Source organism: Lineus longissimus, chromosome 11, assembly GCF_910592395.1.
Source record: "Lineus longissimus chromosome 11, tnLinLong1.2, whole genome shotgun sequence".
Lineage (NCBI taxonomy): Eukaryota > Metazoa > Nemertea > Pilidiophora > Heteronemertea > Lineidae > Lineus > Lineus longissimus.
The window spans coordinates 13801421-13820074 of NC_088318.1; the positions used below are offsets into that span (position 1 = coordinate 13801421).

The following is an 18654-nucleotide window of genomic DNA, read 5'->3' on the forward strand; positions in this document are numbered from 1 at the left end:
TCGCTAATGACAAAGACCCCTTTTTGAAATGAGAAAAGCAATTAGGCTGATTTGTGTTATCTATTGAAGGCTGCGCTCCCATCTTCATCTGACGGGTCCAAATATAGACATGGCGTGAATGGCGATGATGGGCCGATGAAGGACTTTTGTCACATTGAAGTTCAACAGTTCTGTATAGTTTCCAGGTGCCGGGGAGTTGTCAGGTTGCGTCCATGGACAATGGCGGTGTCAGAAGGACATGGAATGGCTATTATTGGATGACGCCTCGACCCTGTCACTTCGATATTATAAGTCGTAATAATTGATTTCTTGGTGTTGAAGCCTTCTCCTCACTGAAACCTGAAAAACTTTTGATGCAAACTTGTACATGTCTTAAGTGCTTGTAATCAGATATTTGCACACATTTCCAGCTGAGCGGCAGGCATTGTAGCCTCTTGTTTTTCCATGTCCAAACGAGGATTGAGGGGAAGTAAAGCTGAAGGTGTGGCTGAGCCAGCACTCATACTTTTAACTTATACAGCACTTAACCTATACTCTTCGCAAGCCGGGGGGGGGGGGGGGGGGTTACAGGACCCTCTGGACACGCCAATGGCCTACCAGGACATAGGTTATGATAACACCTCCCAACTTGTATCAGCTTTATCATTATATACATGACTTCCATATCCAATCACTTCTTTGCCAGGGATTCCCTATGATGTGTAGCTTTAAATATCATGCTTTGATTCCGCATGATTAAAGAACATACACATTTCTCGATGAGGCAGAAAATTGAGAAATCCCATGGGGATGTAATGCTCTGGGTAAGAAGGGCGATGAAGGTTGTAACACTCTTGAGCGGGAAAAGGAGCGTTGAAACAACAATGAATGGATGCATTTGGGTTTTTTCTGGTTTAAATCATCATCTGTAACTCTCACAATTCAAAGGGTAGGGTTGTTAAAGGTCAATGCTGTCCATGTACGTAGCTCTCAGGCCTTTAAAGTTGTACCACGTCTCTTGCGAGTGCAGAGCTGAAACATCAAGAAACCATGAACGCAAATTTCAAAAGGTTTTGTAAATTTTCACCTTTTGGTGTTGGGTAGCGTTATGATTTGCCAAGGGACGGCATACATAGCTGGATTCCTTGTTCAAGGGCAGGCTAAGTGTGTGTATTCATTTAGCAAGTTGTGTAGCGCTGGTGTCGTGGGTCGGATGTTTCAGCGGCACAGCTTGTGGTTGCACGTTGATGAAATTAGTAGTGATTAGATCACACCGGTTCCCAGTTAACAAAAAGTGCTGGGTTCATATTGAGTTCGTGAAGGTCAAAATACTGTGCAAGACTTATGTGAAGCAGGAGGTTTCTTAATTGTGACCAGTAGTGTACTCATTTGTTTAAAGGGGGACTGTATGCAGGTGTGTATTGAGTCAACCGGTGATGAATCTCAAACCCATCAATGGCCTATCTAACTGGGAGATGACGATTATTTCATCACTCACCACAGCAATACTATGGCATGTCGCTGCAGCAAAAATCGCATTATGCTTCAGTCACCTGTGTGCGCCATAGTTTATATCAGCGAGTTCAGCAGATGCATCCTGTTCTCCCACGATATGATCAACGCGACACCGAGTACCGCAATTATAACGCTCGACGCTAAATATACTTCAACCCTGCCAATCAGGAGCAGATAGTTTTGACAGGAGCAGTTGGTCTTCGCAGTGTCGGGTGTCGAATTTCACGTAATTCTATAACAGTATCAGAGAATAACGAGAGGTTAAAACTAACTCAACCTACCAGTGTGCCAACTATTACATAATTTCCCCACCCTCATCATTACCGGGCATTAGCGCAATTCCGCATGAGAACCGGTCTGGTATGCGCCATACCGGCAAGTGCGTCTTACAATATTGTGACAACGTGAATTGACTTAGTGGACAACATTGTTCCGTGTACAAAGACGTTCCGGTCTTGGAGCTGTAGCGTCTTTTGTCGCTAGCACAATTTCTAGCACAGACAGCTAATAGCCGTATTATATAGGCAGGTCTTTAACGCTAAAAATAAGGATGGAATTTCAAAGGGTTGCTTTGTGTGCTATGAGAAGAATTACTTGAATAGATACTGCATGGAGCCTGGTGTTCATGATGAGGCGCCAAAATTCGATGAGAAACTGAATCTTTACAGCTGTTTCAAATCAAGACTGGTTCTGTACTTCGTAATTAGGACAAAACTTGCTCATTAAGGGAGCAGTGCAATGGAAGATTTGAAAACCACAAGGGATGTTAATTCTGACCAGTCCTGTTGCAGCCTCTAAAGCCTCAGTTTGCCCTGGAGATTTCAAGTGATTATATTTGACCATTGACAGAAAAAAGATCAACATCTTTTAAAAGGAATGTTGCCACAAATCCTTGAAGTGCCATAAGTTGCATCTGAGGTGCTTGGGTAAACTGAGTTAGGGACCCAGACAATGGCCCCTCTTGTCGGACATGTTATAGCTGAAGGGGGGACTGGCTTAATCGACTGTGTAAATATGCTATGAAAACCCTCACAGCTATCGGGAAATGCAGAGGAAAAGCATGGTATTTGTGTAGTCGGTTCCAGCATAAGAAGAGTTTAGTTTTGTATACATTTTGTAAAGTTATTACACATATTGTTCATCAGGATTTTCCTACGTAGCATGACTTGGACTGTGGGTTGCAATGTTGACTGTGCAGGGGCCAAGTGCTTCGCTAATCAAGGTAAAAACTAAAAAGGGTTTTGACACTTTCTCTGTGAGGAATTACAGGGGGCAGTCGGGTTTGATTAGGATAAGGGACCAGGGAGTTTAATAAGTTGGTATGGGGAAGGGCATTGAAGGGGTGTGCTGAAAATCTATTGCAGCCGTACACTGTTGGCAGCATCTTCTTATGAAATGAGTGTTTGCGTATTTTCACATTTTCAAATTCGAGTAAAACTTTTAAATCTTTCGGACACACGGCCATCGATTGGCAATAGGTATTTCCTTCACGTGATCAGGTCATGGTGTCCGAAGAAATCAGAACTGACGAGGACGATCTCTGATGACTACTAATTACCAATCTTCTCACCAATCTATAAATGTAATTAAACGTATCAAAGTGAACACATCATCGACTCAAATACGACACCAGTTGCTCCCTATCTAATTATCTCGGTGCAGAAACGTCGCCACGTTCCTGGACTGGTACATCAGAGGCGGCCAAAGCGCCACATCAAATGGCGACTATCATTTCAACATTAACTTCCTGTGCACTAATTATTAGACGCGACTTTTGCTAAAGATCCTGAGGCCGGGTACTTTTACTTTCGATGGTGGGAGATAGATCAATGAGTAAAATTAAGGTAGCGCACACTGGCAATGAAATTCAGAGCATCCGTTAGAAGTAGAGGAAATAAGCATTGTGGACTGTGAAGACAAAAAGATATAAAAAAAGAACACAGCTGCCTACAGATAGCGAAACTGTCTCTCACCCTCGATTTTTCATCAGTGTACATTACAATCCTTAAAGGCCCGCTACTCAGTTCCGTGTCATAAGGACGTTATCAGCCTAAATGTGACCGCTCTCACCTCGGTGATGAAGGTGCAGCCCTCATTAGTGGAATTGAGTAATGGTTTTGTCATATTGATGAGGAGAACCTCTTTAATTGCATTTTGAGCATAAGTCCTTAACATTCCTTTACCACGGTAGCCAGTGTAATCAACATTTTTTACCAATATGAGTTTGCCGGAACAACAGTGGCATTTCTTCTCTTCTAACCAGTGTTGTCAATCTTTTCTGCGTACAAATACAACAGTATTGTCTACCTCCAGGCTTGACTGTCTGTACAATATACTGGCCATGAGAGTTAGAATTTGCCATCTCATCTCCCGATACTTCTTGTTGACAGTTAGGCTCACTTGTCCATCAGGTGACCTTTAAATTCAGCTAAATTGAACCACAAACACCTTTAATAAGATTATGAAATATCTACCATCAGCCGTGACTGAAAAAATCTTGACTTGAAAATTTCATGTCTCGCTACACCCTCTATATAAATTAGACTCCGCTAGCCTGCAGGCATTGTTAGCTGCCATCTTTGTTGCTCTTCGCTAATTTGCCTACGGCGGATTGTGCATATTTTCTAGAAGGGCGGCTCTCAATTCAGTATCTGCTGATGCCGTGCATGCACATGCGTGCAGCGGATGTGCACTCGGCGTTTTTTGTCCCGTTCTTCTTCGCAATTAAGAAACTACTGATTCTCCGGTATTGCAGAGGGTATTTATAGGATGATATGTCGAATACTTGTGCATGTTTGAGATGTGCTTATCAATTATTATAGTTCTGTAAATTTTTCAGAAAAAGTAGGCCATGTTACTTTGATCAAGATTCTTAGTGACATTTACTAAGACTCTTAGTCACCTTTACTAAGAATCTTAGTTACTTTTACTGAGAATCTTTGTGACTTTTATTAAGAATCTTAGTAATCTTCATGGATTCTCTGATGATAAGGTTAAGTTTATCCAGTGTAAGACTCGGAAACTTATTTTCTGGACAATTTCATCTGATTCAAAGCCATTGGGAATAATGTGACAAATGCAGCCTCAATACACATATGAGTTAATTTAATTCAACAATTAGGTTGGTAACACTGTGGTCCTTCTTCAAGGGATTGCCATAGCCTCACGCTCTCCAAAATAGCCCGTGAAATCATACCCGATGTAAGTTCAGTGGGTTAACTATGCCCGCGGGCACTGGCCCTGTGGGGTACCCTATTCATAACGTACTTCCTGGGGGATGTTGAGGAGGGAGTGTGACAATGCTGTTGGATGCCGTGCACGGAAATCTGTAGTTATGGGGGTAGGGACAAAGAGTTGTGGTGTAGAGGGACTTGCGTGTGTGTCAGACATGTCAAAATGTTCACTGCAGTATGTGACTGCGATGATGACGTTATTGGTGTTGGCACGGCTTTAAAATGATGACTAAAGCTGCACACGCGTGACAAAATTAGGAGCAACAATCAAAAGTTTTCCTATTTTGGGCCAGGTCCTTCGACAAATCCAGTTGAATGACAATATTGATGTTACTGTCACATCAGACTAACTTAGTTCGACAAACCTAGTTGACTCACAGAACAGCTGTTATTTCACACTAACAGAGTTAGAGGACTCTAAGTAACAGTAACTAATCCTGTACCCAAAACTCATGTAGTGGACTGTCTGGTTTCCCTAGCCGATACAGAGTATCTGGTTTCCTCCCACATTTTGTTGACATACATCCCCAGTATTGTCTCCATAGCTAATAATGCCTTCGCTTTATCCAAAGTCCTTTATTGGATACCTTATTCGTAGTTTTTACAGAATAATACTTTCCCAATATATTTCATAGCATGTTCGCTAAAGGGTTTAGGATTTCAAAAGGGACATTTTATGAGTCGGATATTGTAAGCTCTTTTGTCCAGTAGTGGATACCAACGATACTGATGCTAACTTCACAAAAGGTTCGAGTTTTGTACACATGAGCAATTCTGAACATTCTGACATTTTGTCATTCTCCAAATGTCAGTGGTGCCACCTGCCATCAGGTCTCAGAACCTAATATCCCGGAGTCATTTGTTTATGACTCGGAGCTACGGAAGACAATGGCCATTATGCTACAGGGAGAATCCCTGCTAGGCCGAACAATGTAGAGAGTTTGGTTACGCCTATACAAAAGCAGTTTTGAATTTTCAATGCAAGTCAATAATGTGTAGAATCAGTATTGTCGATAATTAGGAAGAATCGAGTTTCAGTTGGGTTCTTAGTTTTTTTCTCACAATGCAACGTTATGTTATTTGTCGATCTTGGATGTGGCAGAGTAAGTCAAACCTCCTATAAAGGACACTCTTACTGATGAATTCTGTCCTTAATAAGGAGGTGTCTTGATTACTGAGATCGAACTAAATGGAATTGGCCAGTTCATGGCCAAAATCAGTGTACTGGGCATCCTGCTAAGAGATGTGTCCGCATTCCATAAGCACCTTGGTGTTACACTTGATGAGTGTTTGGCTTTTAGCATGCATATCAACAATATTGTACTTGTTCTTTGTATACCATTGTAACCAGGGCTATTAATTCTTTCAGCCTAAGCCCTGGCAATTGTCTCAATATGTAATTTTGTGTTTATTTGGATTTAATAAATAATAATAATAATAAAGAGGTGTATGCTAAGGGAGGTTAGAAAATAGCAGAGACATCTCCTCATCATCACTGACATGCCTGGAGATAGAATTGCCTTTCGGTCCATGACAAACTGACAGATGTCATATGCTAGCTGCCCCCTGGTGTTAGTCCGATGAACCAACCCTCCCTCATCTGTCCGTGGACCAGTGGACCCGAGGTAGAAAACTGCCTGTGACAAGAGGACAGCGCAGGTACTGTTCTGTGTAACATTGAAGAACACCAAGGTCCAAACGCGATTCGAACGCACGACCCTGAGGTTGACACGACAGGCGCTCTACCAACTGACTGAGCTAAAGGGATTTCTCTGCAAGCTCAGGCTTGTTGTAGTGTGTCCCTATTACATCCGTATCATAAGAGAAGTTGCACACCATCCCTTTCCAACTCGGACTCCGAGGTGATCCGCGTATGTCATCAGATGGTTTTGGATTCTCCCATCCACCTCAACGAACTCGGTCATGAAAGCAACTCACTTGACAGCCTTGAAGTCATAAGCACCTTCCTACTCCCACTCAGTACATGATATGTCATATTGTGTCACTTTTTGAAAAGTCTATTTCATTTATCTGTTGTTGAAACGTGGCCCCTTAGTTGACAGAAGTGTCACATCGATTCATATGTCAGCTCTCTAAGTTTTCAGTGCAACATTAAGTTTTGGACGTCTCTACTTCTACTACTGCCATGAGTTTAACTCAGAGTTAGAGCGAGAATCGGGACATTAAGTGAAACTTCTCTATAAATTAAAAGAACATATATATCACAGATTGGTTTGATAGAGACAATTTGGACAAATCTTGATCCGACTCAATAAATCTTTATTCTCCATCTAACAACTACCACAACTTGGACATCTTCCGACAATCTTTCCGCCGGCCATAAACTTCAAACACGTCCGTTAAACTCAATCTTGGCATTGTGTTGGCGATCACACCTTTATCTCGCCGAGCTAGGTAACGTGTGAGTGTGAACGATGCCCCATCGCATAGATAGGTCCCGGAGGAGACATCAGCTGCAGCCCATCCATCTTAAGTAAAGCGGCATATAAGTCTATCAACTCTCCTGCTCTAAGCACTGCAGCGGGTGCCTTCTGAGAATTGAGAACTTATTTTGATGCTGCTGATTACGTTGTTTATAAACCTTGGGAATTAATTTGGGAATGAGGTTTTGTTTCCTGCTAGGTTTTATCCGTGGCCTAGGTGGTGACTGGCACACAAAGAGTCACAGCGTCCAAACATAGATCAAGTCAACGTTTTTCCTACACACAACAAGGTTAGGTGTCTGTTGAAATGACAGCAGCTGCTTGATACCTCAGAGTGCCTCTGTGGAGAGAAGTGAAATAGTGACAGTTGTTGTGAAGCACTTTGGTTAAATCAGTGGTCGTGGAAGCACTTTATTAATAAGGTTTGGTTCAATACCTGGAACTGGCGCGTTGGCAGTGGCCCAAGGATGCATCCCAAAATGGTCTGCAAGAGACGGAGGGTTAATGTGTGATTCAGTTGGTACTTCAAAGTTAGTGACATCACCAAAAGGACGCATCTCCCCGATGACATTGCGAAGCCATTCACGCGTCATTAAGTCTTCAAGTTAATTACAATGTGTTGAAACTTGCCAAATGGACTAAAGAAAGCGGTTGCTTTGTGGCTGCATGGGAATGAAGAGCGTTTTTGCCTGATGTGTCATAGATCATGCACTATATGTGACCATTCCGCACGACTCGTATTGCCCTCCAGAAAATTAAAGAAACAGATTGTTACAAGGCATTTTGAAACATTTTTTTACCAATTTTCAACATTCAATTTTTGTACTTTGGCCATAGTTAACTTCCAAACCTAATGGAACACACGCAATCCTCATACTATGAAGGAACCACAAACCACAGGGCTGTGAGAGTGGTGTAGTGGCAACATCTGCACCTGGCACCTCTGAGGTCCCAGGTTCGATTCTGGTCAGTCCTGGTGCACACATGTGATAGAAGAGGTTACTCTCTTCAACAGCATGGGTTTCCTCCGGGATCTTCAGTTTCCCCCTACCGAAATTACAATCGCCCTATATTGTTTATAGAGCTAATGATGTCCTTAAGTTGTGACTCTGTTCTCAAACTCAATATTTTGTAGGAACCACACCTTTAACATGTACCCTGATCGCTTGATTCTGGTGCAATCACCATCAAATCTCAAAATGAGTAATTCCTTAATTGGGGCGCAGGATTCACGAAGCCTCAAAGAGTGACATTTCCACGGATTCAGCGGAGTAATTTCATTCACGAATTACTAGGACACTACACAACGGTAGAAACTCATTAGAAAGAGCAGCAGCAAACTGATGCTTTCTGATTGGGTGATTCATACGCGGATCCGCTGCAGTTGTAGCAACGTTGATCCCCTCTGTAACGACGCTGTACCTCCTGGTGCCAGGTTAATTCGATTGTTGCCCCGACTATTTGATGTCTGTTTCTGAAACGGCATTAAACGCGTCACAAGACATTCCGTCGTGACTCATGCGTAATGTCTCTGGGACATGTTACGTAATTGTCTCTCCCTGTGCTTCTTCGTGTTTGATATTGGAATTTACTCCTGTCGCGGCTAAATTAATGAATTCTAAATGACACTCTGTGTCGTGTAATAGCCTCTTGGGTGTGGGTTAGGGTGTCAAGGCGCTCATCTGAGTCCAATCTTGTCATTTGGTGTATTTTTCTGAGAGCGCATCACGAGCGTGCGGCGTGTTTTCTCATCGTCTGGTCGTTATTCACCGCCAAATGAGCCACTTGAAACAGATGGAGGAGTTTGGGATGCGGCGGTGATAAGAGCAACACTTCTGAGATGCGCAAAGCAGCCAATTTCCTTCCCAAGATGCACTTCAGTGTTTTAGTTTCCTGCGATCGAATTCATGATTCAAACTGAGCAGTCATACGACTTTTCTAATTGGTGGGGAATAGTCTTTATTGTGAAGCTAGGATAGCAAAGAAGATGTTTTTGGGATACCAGCATGTCACAATGTCCTCAAGAGGTAACACAAAAGAAGGAGAAACTTCAAAGTGAGACCCTCAGAACTGGGTGTTCATTTGATTGTTAAAGAGGAGCAGGCATGAGCTAGGTGGTCGAATTAGGGGTCTTCATGAAACATGCACAGTTTGGGACTGTATGGAATATTCACTGTTAGGGGAAATCATATTTATTTCAGCAATGAATATATTTCTTGTACAAGCATGAATAGTTTTGATGTACTGTGAAAAAGTAGAGACCCCTATTGGCAACTGAGTGCAACCCAATAAAACCAACCTGACTCCTGCCTATAGTCTCCCGTTAATATTGATGAGCATGGGAACTCCACATACAATACCAAATACACCATTATCTCACATCTTGGGATGAGTGAGGCATTCCCACAGACCTATAAGAAATCCATTATTTATCGTTTATAACCAATAGCTAGGGTGACTTCTGCATTGGGTTGATATTTAGATTTTAATGTAATTTTCGATCATCCAGAGTACTATAATTAGTATCAAGAGTTAGAGATTACGGAATTCAAAACCGGATCTACGGAATTGATACCGAGCATCATTTTGGGTGAAAGAGGGGGCTGCTTTTGGCAGTAGTGTGACATTTCAAACCATTGGCTTCCCGCCTGTCATATCCAAACTACAATCACTAACCTGATACAACTCAACAAAAAACAACAGGAACGTTTCCCCAAGATAAGTGTTGCCATCCATGTTCGACAAATGCGCTTGTGCCCGAACGGAATAAATCATTTGGCAAACGTCAGAATACAGGTGTGAATATCACCTGCGTATTGATTGGTTATAAGAATCGTTTGATTAATGGGCGATGGGCGATCGCCAGGGCCGTGACTCGTGACCGATGTGTCAGAATGGTGGCAGGTGAACATGTGCTCACGGAATGATTAGCGCGCTACAGATATCTAACGACTTGCTGGCTGGTTGTCGATATGTAACTGTTGTCTCAAGGAGGTAACTCCTTCTGATCTGCTGATACTTCGTAGAGGGTTGGACATGAGCTGCGCTTACACCACGAAATATTGGTGGACCAATTGCACTTACACCACCACATTGCCGCGACAAATTGGTTCGGCAATCCATTGCCGATACAAATTGCCGAACGAATTTGTCCCACCAAGCTTGATGGTCCAAATTCGCCCGGCTTGTTAAAAGCTCGGCTTTGTCGTGGTGTACGCGCAAATGGATCGGCAATTAGCTAGTTAGATGGTTCGGCTCCAGGCGGCGCTTTCGAAATGGCGCTTTCTGCCAAGGCTTTCCGCGTTCTGCTTATTGTTTGCGTGCCATCTGTAGCCGGATTTTATAACTAGCTGCAGCGCTGGTGTAAGCGCTTGGTGGATTTTCGATGGTGCGGCATTGGTTCCCGAACCAAGATTGGTGGTCCATTTTCAGGTGGTGTAAGTACGGCTATGGTCTGATGGTAAAGGAGATGGATTCATATGAGAGGGGGAGATATTTTTTAATGGGCTTCAGAAACAATCGGGGAGGGAGGCTTAGAAAATTGCTTCAGGATTTGCAAAAAGTGCCTTTCAGGAATTGGGATGGGTGGTTTTTGATAACAGGAAGCCGAGACAGGTACCCCTCTCCCCCTGCCCCTGATAATTGTGTGTTCAATACCTGCTGCTGACACATCCTATGTGATCTTGAGCAAGTCACCTCACTTGAAGAGCCACGTCCTTTGAAAAAGACCTATCCCGGAGATTCTTTTTACCTGATACCTTTTCCAGGGCAGAAGAAGAGCGAGTGGGCCCAACTTGTGACAGCTTCCTACTCCCCAACTCAAGCAACAACCTCCTATACTCTACCAGTTGCCCCAATCGGCACCTAACTGTAGTCCCATCAAAAAACGCTTGTTGCTAATATTTTGCTTGTATTTTACTTAATATGTTGTTGTTTCTTGTTTTGCAGGACGGATGGGGAGGGAGAAAAAGGGAGAGGATTCAAGCTTATTATTACAGCATTTAGTGATGGTGAGTTGATTTCTCATTTCTTTCAATGTATGTTGCCAGTTACTTTCAGATAGAATTTGCTCCTGGGTTTGGTTCCAAAAGGGTTGTGTTACTGATAGCAATCATACAAGACTATGTGGCTCTAATTCACTGGAGACGCCCCATATACCATGATGTGTGAATGCAATTTAATCAAATTCATCTCGAAGAATTTCCCCAGGGATACCACCACACGCAAAATTTGAGAAAAAATATTTTTAACTATGGTCTCATTTTTAAAGAATAATGAAAGTAAATTAATGGAGAATCCATCAGACAATGATAGTGTAGCAAAAATAAAGCTTCAATATTCTGCATCTCTTCCAAATCAGCAGATGCTTCAAGCCTGTTTCTGGTGGTAACAGATCAATGTGTAACAGCTGATACTTTGGGAAACATCTTGTTATTTTGTAAAAATGTAAATTTTGGTTGTCTGTCTTTAAAAATGTAATGGCAGTGTGAAAGTGGGTACAGCTTACAAAGAAGGAATGATACCACAGGTGCGTGAAGGTCCAGAATCAATCCATCAATCAATAGTTCAATTACCATACCTAAACAGTCAATCAATTAAAATACCACCCAAACTGACAACACAATCATCAAAGGTCAAAGCTTTCGTATTGTCATTCACTTATCAACCAAATAATTCCTCATCATTATACATTAGGTACTTAACCCTTATTTTCTTCCCAATAATGCACCCAAAGTATGCCTCTGCATATTATGCACCAATATCTCCCTATTCTCTTGTCCTAATCAGCTAAATTAGTGTCCAAATAATTTCTTACCAAACGGTACTTAGGCCATATTTTCATCCATATTACGCAGCCGAAAATGTCCCTGCATGCCAATTTCTGCATATGTCCATTGCTAATCAACAAGTGACATTACCTGTCATTCTCGACCCGCAAAAAAATACAAAAAAACAAAAAAATATCGCTTTAGACTCGCATTAGTGGCTAATGCACCCTAAGTGGATGGCAGTATTCCCTTTTATCGGGATACGCTAAAGATAACGATAATTTCTAGCAAAGTAATAAGACAAAAACTAATCGGCCTAGTATTGTGGTAACCTTTAAGTAAATAAGCTTGCGATACAGCAGTAGAAATGGATCTGTAGTCACATGCTTTTTAAGCATAGTGGATATGCCTAGAAGCAATTATGTTTACATGTTTTCTGATATCAGGTAAATGTATTTTGCCAACCCCACCCCTAAAACCAAAAAAGAATCGGTGTTAAGCTCAACAATCAAGGGCGCTGCAAATACTTTGTATGTTTTTACAATTGTACCGTCAAACACGATACAGTGTGTGTGTGTGTAACAGAAGACAATACTTTCATCTCGGATGTCAATATTCCCTGGTTGATTCAATAAGTTGTCGATAACACTGCACTCTGTCAACTAGCAACTTTCTTCACAACCTATATTTTCATATCATGGGTTGAAAGTCGATAATCTGTTGATATCAAAAGGTCAGAGCATACACTATAATTCAGTTGATATCAACAGGCCAGAGCATACAAGTATACACTATAATTCAGTTGATATCAACAGGCCAGAGCATACAAGTATACACTATAATTCAGTTGATATCAACAGGCCAGAGCATACAAGTATACACTATAATTCAGTTGATATCAACAGGCCAGAGCATACAAGTATACACTATAATTCAGTTGATATCAACAGGCCAGAGCATACAAGTATACACTATAATTCAGTTGATATCAACAGGCCAGAGCATACAAGTATACACTATAATTCAGTTGATATCAACAGGCCAGAGCATACAAGTATACACTATAATTCAGTTGATATCAACAGGTCAGAGCATACAAGCATACACTATAATTCAGTTGATATCAACAGGTCAGAGCATACAAGCATACACTATAATTCAGTTGATATCAACAGGTCAGAGCATACAAGTATACACTATAATTCAGTTGATATCAACAGGTCAGAGCATACAAGTATACACTATAATTCAGTTGATATCAACAGGCCAGAGCATACCAGTATACACTATAATTCAGTTGATATCAACAGGTCAGAGCATACCAGTATACACTATAATTCAGTTGATATCAACAGGCCAGAGCATACCAGTATACACTATAATTCAGTTGATATCAACAGGCCAGAGCATACCAGTATACACTATAATTCAGTTGATATCAACAGGCCAGAGCATACAAGTATACACTATAATTCAGTTGATATTAACAGGCCAGAGCATACCAGTATACACTATAATTCATCACAGTTCAAAATGTTGTTCATCTTCTTGATGTCCTCCCTGTATTTATATATATTTGTATTCCTCCCTGTATTTCCTATACATTTAGTCCACCATGTACGTCTGAACAGCTGTTGCAATAGGATTTTGTAGCAGGGCATATAATAGGATATGGCAGTCGAAGTCATGTTCCATCAAACTTTAATCATTTTATCAATTTGCCGCTGAAATAGCGCCATCCTGCACTTTCCTGAGGAGATTGAAACTCAGGTTGTCATGGTAATGCGTACACGATACAGCCATGTTCACCTGTGTCGTCAGTGGGCATGATTACGATTCATCGTTTGAGGGAAATAGAGGATAACATCACTTTCTTGCTGGAGTTTTGCTTTCATCAGCTTGAAAAACTGTCACCAAATTCTTCGTATTTCATGTCGATGCTTGCGAGCTGAAAACTTTAGAGGAAACGGAGAGAAAAAATGTCAGAAGAATCAAAACTGATAGCTAATTGTGTTTGATTGTTGATTTTGTGGAATTTTTTACAATGAAAAACGACAACAAATATTAGCTCATAGTATATGGTACTCTGGAGAGATCTCATTGCTAAGGGGTTAAACCAGGAGTCTGAGGAAGTAGGGTGAACCCCTCTTTCAACCTTTCAACCTTTCAAAGATGTTTACAAATGGGGTGGGGGAGGTGTATAAAAAGAGGAAGACACATTCTGCTAGCTAAACGGTAAGATATTTTCACTTTTGCAAGACATTATGGGTAGCCCTGATACTTCAACAAAACACAGCCATAGCATGTTAGCAAGTCTATCTCCTTGCTGGCAATGGAGCCTCGTCAAAGATGAAAAGGGGTAAAACTTTGGTCTGGCATTCCTTGTCAAATACCACACTATCAACGCCAGTGTCACAGCGTGATAGCAAGGCATATATTCTTCATTCATACGCAGCATACACGCAATAATGATTTCCGATGTCAATTCTATAATATCAGATGTGGACACCTTGTCGTTCGACATGTGCTGGCCATTATGTGACGCACTCGAGTGACATGGAAACATCTGATATGTAGTAGAAGATTTTTCAACGATCCATATTTTTCTTGCCATGAATCGATTCACGGAAGAGGACACGCAACATGCTTTTTATCCTGAGTTCCGCATCTTGATGATAGGAAATGTGGCTATGGTGAAATTCTACTTGAAAAAGTGCTCATGTTGTATCAATCAGTACTTCCAACATTTCTGAGCTGTTTAAGGTATTGCAAATAGGGTGCCCCACAAACCAGTGATTCTCATTGCGGCAACAATAATTGCTGTGATCAGCAAGAAAAATCGCCCATCTGCGGCTAAGGCTGTCAGTTGCTCGGTTTGTCTTTGATTGTCGGTCGCAGTGATAACCAATTCTAGTCGCAGGCACCAGGCCTTGTGTGTGCGTGACAGAAGAAGACGGTTGGTAGAAAGTAAGAAGAAAAATAGAAAGAGAAGATAGGATGCGTTTGCTAAGAAACCTTGATGAGCGTGATGCCATCAAGATAATGATGCTTTCGTTACTGCTTTCCTCTTTCAGCAACATAACTAATGGAACTTCATGATCAACACGTTTCATCGGAACGCCTCTGTCATGTAACGGCACGAACACCATTATAGCCTTTTAATCTACCGCCTAATGGCGATGTGATACGTTTTTTCGCAAATGGAGTCGGCGTGCTCGAAACATGGGCAACAGGCGACCAGGAAGTCGGGCGATCTCTTCAGGGCTTCATAATGCACAAATCCCCAATTAACGCAGACCGCGCTCCAAACCGCGCCGAGCATTGATGACCATTGAAATAATAATCTGTCCGTGGAATCAGGGCATAATTGATAGTTGCCATGGTAACATAACATCTTCGAGATGGCAAAGTGATAAGTAGTATAGGGCCGCGACCAGTTGGCTGTAACCACTCTTCTTCCCCTTCCCCTTTCTACCCCTTGATAAACCCAATCTGTGCCTAATCACCGATGCTGTCACATGTTACATGTTATGACCCTTCATCAGAAGGTCATCAGAACCCTCTCGACACTTGTTAGAATTCGTAATAGGGACCTGTGGCATTTTCAATTCACGCTTATAAAACCTTGTAGCAGCCAAAATTACTTGATGAAGCCAGAGCTTAGTCTAATGATTAAGATGTTGTAAAGTTATAATACGTATCGGCTGAGATGTCAGAGAGCGAGAGGGCACACAGCAGACTCAATCGAAGTGGGAAGCAGGAAGAGCTTGTGACGGACGAGTCCTCCTTTGCTGAAAAGGACAGTTTAGTCCTGAATCTATTAGTAGTCCATTCGGCAGTCGATCCCTCAACTTTTGGGTCATGAGCCAGGCAATCACTGATTCCCCCTGCCATGCCCGCAACGAACTCTCGCACAGGCAAACACAAAGGAAAACAGTGAAATCATGGTCAGATGTCAACTTATCTTCAAGACCTAAAACCTCTACTAATTCCGTCAAACTGATAAGCATTTTCATCATTTGTGGGATTAATAGTTAAAGGAGGCTTTAAGCGGTCTGTCTTGTCTGTGGGATTTGCTCCGGCAAAGTCAACTGATCCGTTGGAAAATAAGGAATCGTCAATAGTAATCGTAAATGTTTCTTATAAGGTTGGCGTATTAACTTGACTCTTGCGGTGAACTTAAACGATTTAGGGGAATGTGAAGTTGAGGATTTGAAACAGGCTGGTACATTGTAGATCGTTTTGATGCTGCCAGTTGGTTTCGGGGTAGTAATTGCCAACGTGTTGTTTTCCATCGTTTTGGAGGCAATCAATCAGTATCTGCTAAAAATTCAACCCTAAAGCATAATCATTAAATTTCAGTAGCAAACGCAGAATTTAGTCTGCCTCCCAGTGAACTTGAACAAAATTTGACAAATTTTAGCTTTGCCTTCATTTCATAGTTGCTGTTGATGGTTGATTAGTAATAGTCATTAGAATCGATACTGTATCAGAATGAAAGAATTAGACAATCAAAAATCAAACTAGTGCGCCCGCATCAAATTCAACTGAAACTATTTCAGCAAAATCAAAAGATTCCACAGGATATAAGGGCATTGTGTGACTCTCTTCAATTAAGTCTCAGATAAATTTGTTTATATTGGCTCACAGACTTGTTTTCTTTGCTAATTGTGTCGTGGAGTCCAATAATTGGTGTATCTTGTCCCATTAATAAGAAAACTTGATGGAATGACATGGGGTCCCGCCAGATTTATCGATTCCCTATAATAAAGATCTTTCCTTTGGTTACATCGCCTCGCATGATGAGATTGGTCTATACCAAGCCATCGCTTTACCCCGGGGATCGTGAAAGATTCAAAAGTCAATAATGCGACCTTTGAAACTTTTCAAAATCAGTAACCAATGGTTCAAGGGGTCGCTGACGATATTTGCTAATTATGGTTTGCGTCTTATTGACCGTTATGGGATGTTTATGACTCGTGATAAGAATTGAAATGATTGCTTTTGGACTGTTTCATTAATCTTGATTGTGCTGTATAAATAAGAGGATATTACAGTGCTTATCAGAAGTACAATGTAACATCATTTGTTAAATCACTTGTCAAATAAGCATTTATCAAAAATTCTAAAGTCAAATTGAACTTTCGACATACAAATGCAAGAATAACAGCCAGAAACTATATCTTTCATTTCATTTAACCTGTTGAATGTTGCATAAAATCCTCGCTCTTATCTTCCGTTCATGTTATTCCCGTCACCAATTCAAAAAAAGACATCTGGTGCCTTCTAAAGTGATACATCTGTGACATTTTCCCGCAGTCATATTGAATATAGAAATTCAATAACTCCAATAAAGTTCACGTTTAAATTTCTCAGACCTTCTCAAGTGAAGATATGGATTTTAGGTACATTTGAAGTTTGTAAACAGTGTCGCGGCGATGTCAGCGGAGATGTTTGTTCGGAGACAATTTCCTGGGATGAGTTTTTATTAGAGGTTTTCATGTTTGATTAGATTTAGAGTGTTTTTATTGGCAGAATGATAGGGTTCGCACGAGTGAGTAAAATTTAAGTGGACTTGCAGTTGTAAGTGATTTTCCTGGAAGTTGTCTTCATCGATAAGTGCAGTTTTAAGGGCTTGCATTTTGTGAGTGCAATTTTAATATTGCAGTTGTAATGAAGTACAGCTGATCTCAAAAGAAAATACGTTCCATTCGAATTAACTTTACCGGTAATTATATCATTTATGGAGAGTTTAGACAGGAGTCAAAGGAGCCAAAGTCAGTTAAACAAAGTCGCCAAGTGTCTCTGCAATCTCAGTAATTCAAACGAGACCCAGTTCCCTCAGAAGTCACCTGGAGACCACTACTTGGACCCAAAGTTCTTTCCAGCAGTCCACCTTCAACATGTCAGCATCACCACCTTAAAAACCCAACCCTCTGAGCAATTCTTGATAGATTCACCTCAGTAGTGTCTAGTGGCAGCTTTTGCGGTCAAATAAGGTCCCTGATAGGCCCTTGATGACAAGTTGATTAAAGACCTCTGGCCCATCAATCCACCCCGGAGTGCCATCCCAGTGCCATTATCGTTCATCAGTCGCTTGAGTAAACAGGTCTCGTCACTTTCGTTTCCCAAGATGCAACACACACCGCGACTGCGGAGGAGATTGCTTCGCAGGTTACAGATGACTGGGATGTGAGAGTAATTGGGTACGATTTCTCCATGCTGGGATTCTATATTGTCGGATTAAAGAAAGGGGCACAATGCTTGAAATGAATGGATCTCCAAAGTGGTTATTATCAATTGTCAACAGCTTGAGGCCATTAAGATCTAAGATCTAACAACTGCAGCATCACCATGTTCACCCTAACTTGTTCTTTTCTTGCAAAGCTCACGGTGTGCAAAAGGGGTTTCACACAAATTTTCATTCGCTTACTTCTTTGCTTACTTATTTGTGTACTTGATATCCAAAACATTGCATATCATTAGGTCTTTCTGATGTGAATGACCATTGATATTTATCTCCGCACCACAATCACCGCAGCGGGATCATGGGATGGATTCATCAATGTTGATTGGGTTGCAGACGATAGGCAATAGAGAGCTAATGAATATCACATTAATGAAGGCAGTGGTGCCTGGTTTGTAAACATTGGCAGGGCTATAGGTCGAGTTGGAGATCCTGCTAACTGTTTTCATGCTGCCAACTTATTCAGT

At 41.4% G+C, this 18654-nt stretch overlaps 1 protein-coding gene across 1 annotated transcript in view; it reads left to right on the plus strand.

Annotated features, from left to right (window-relative positions):
* Positions 1-18654, plus strand: part of LOC135495495 (uncharacterized) — a 102845-nt gene that overhangs the window by 43564 nt on the left and 40627 nt on the right. Inside the window, exon 4 of the mRNA XM_064784209.1 lies at positions 11120-11181. Within this exon, the coding sequence (XP_064640279.1) occupies positions 11120-11181 (62 nt within the window). The remainder of the gene's footprint in view (positions 1-11119; positions 11182-18654) is intronic.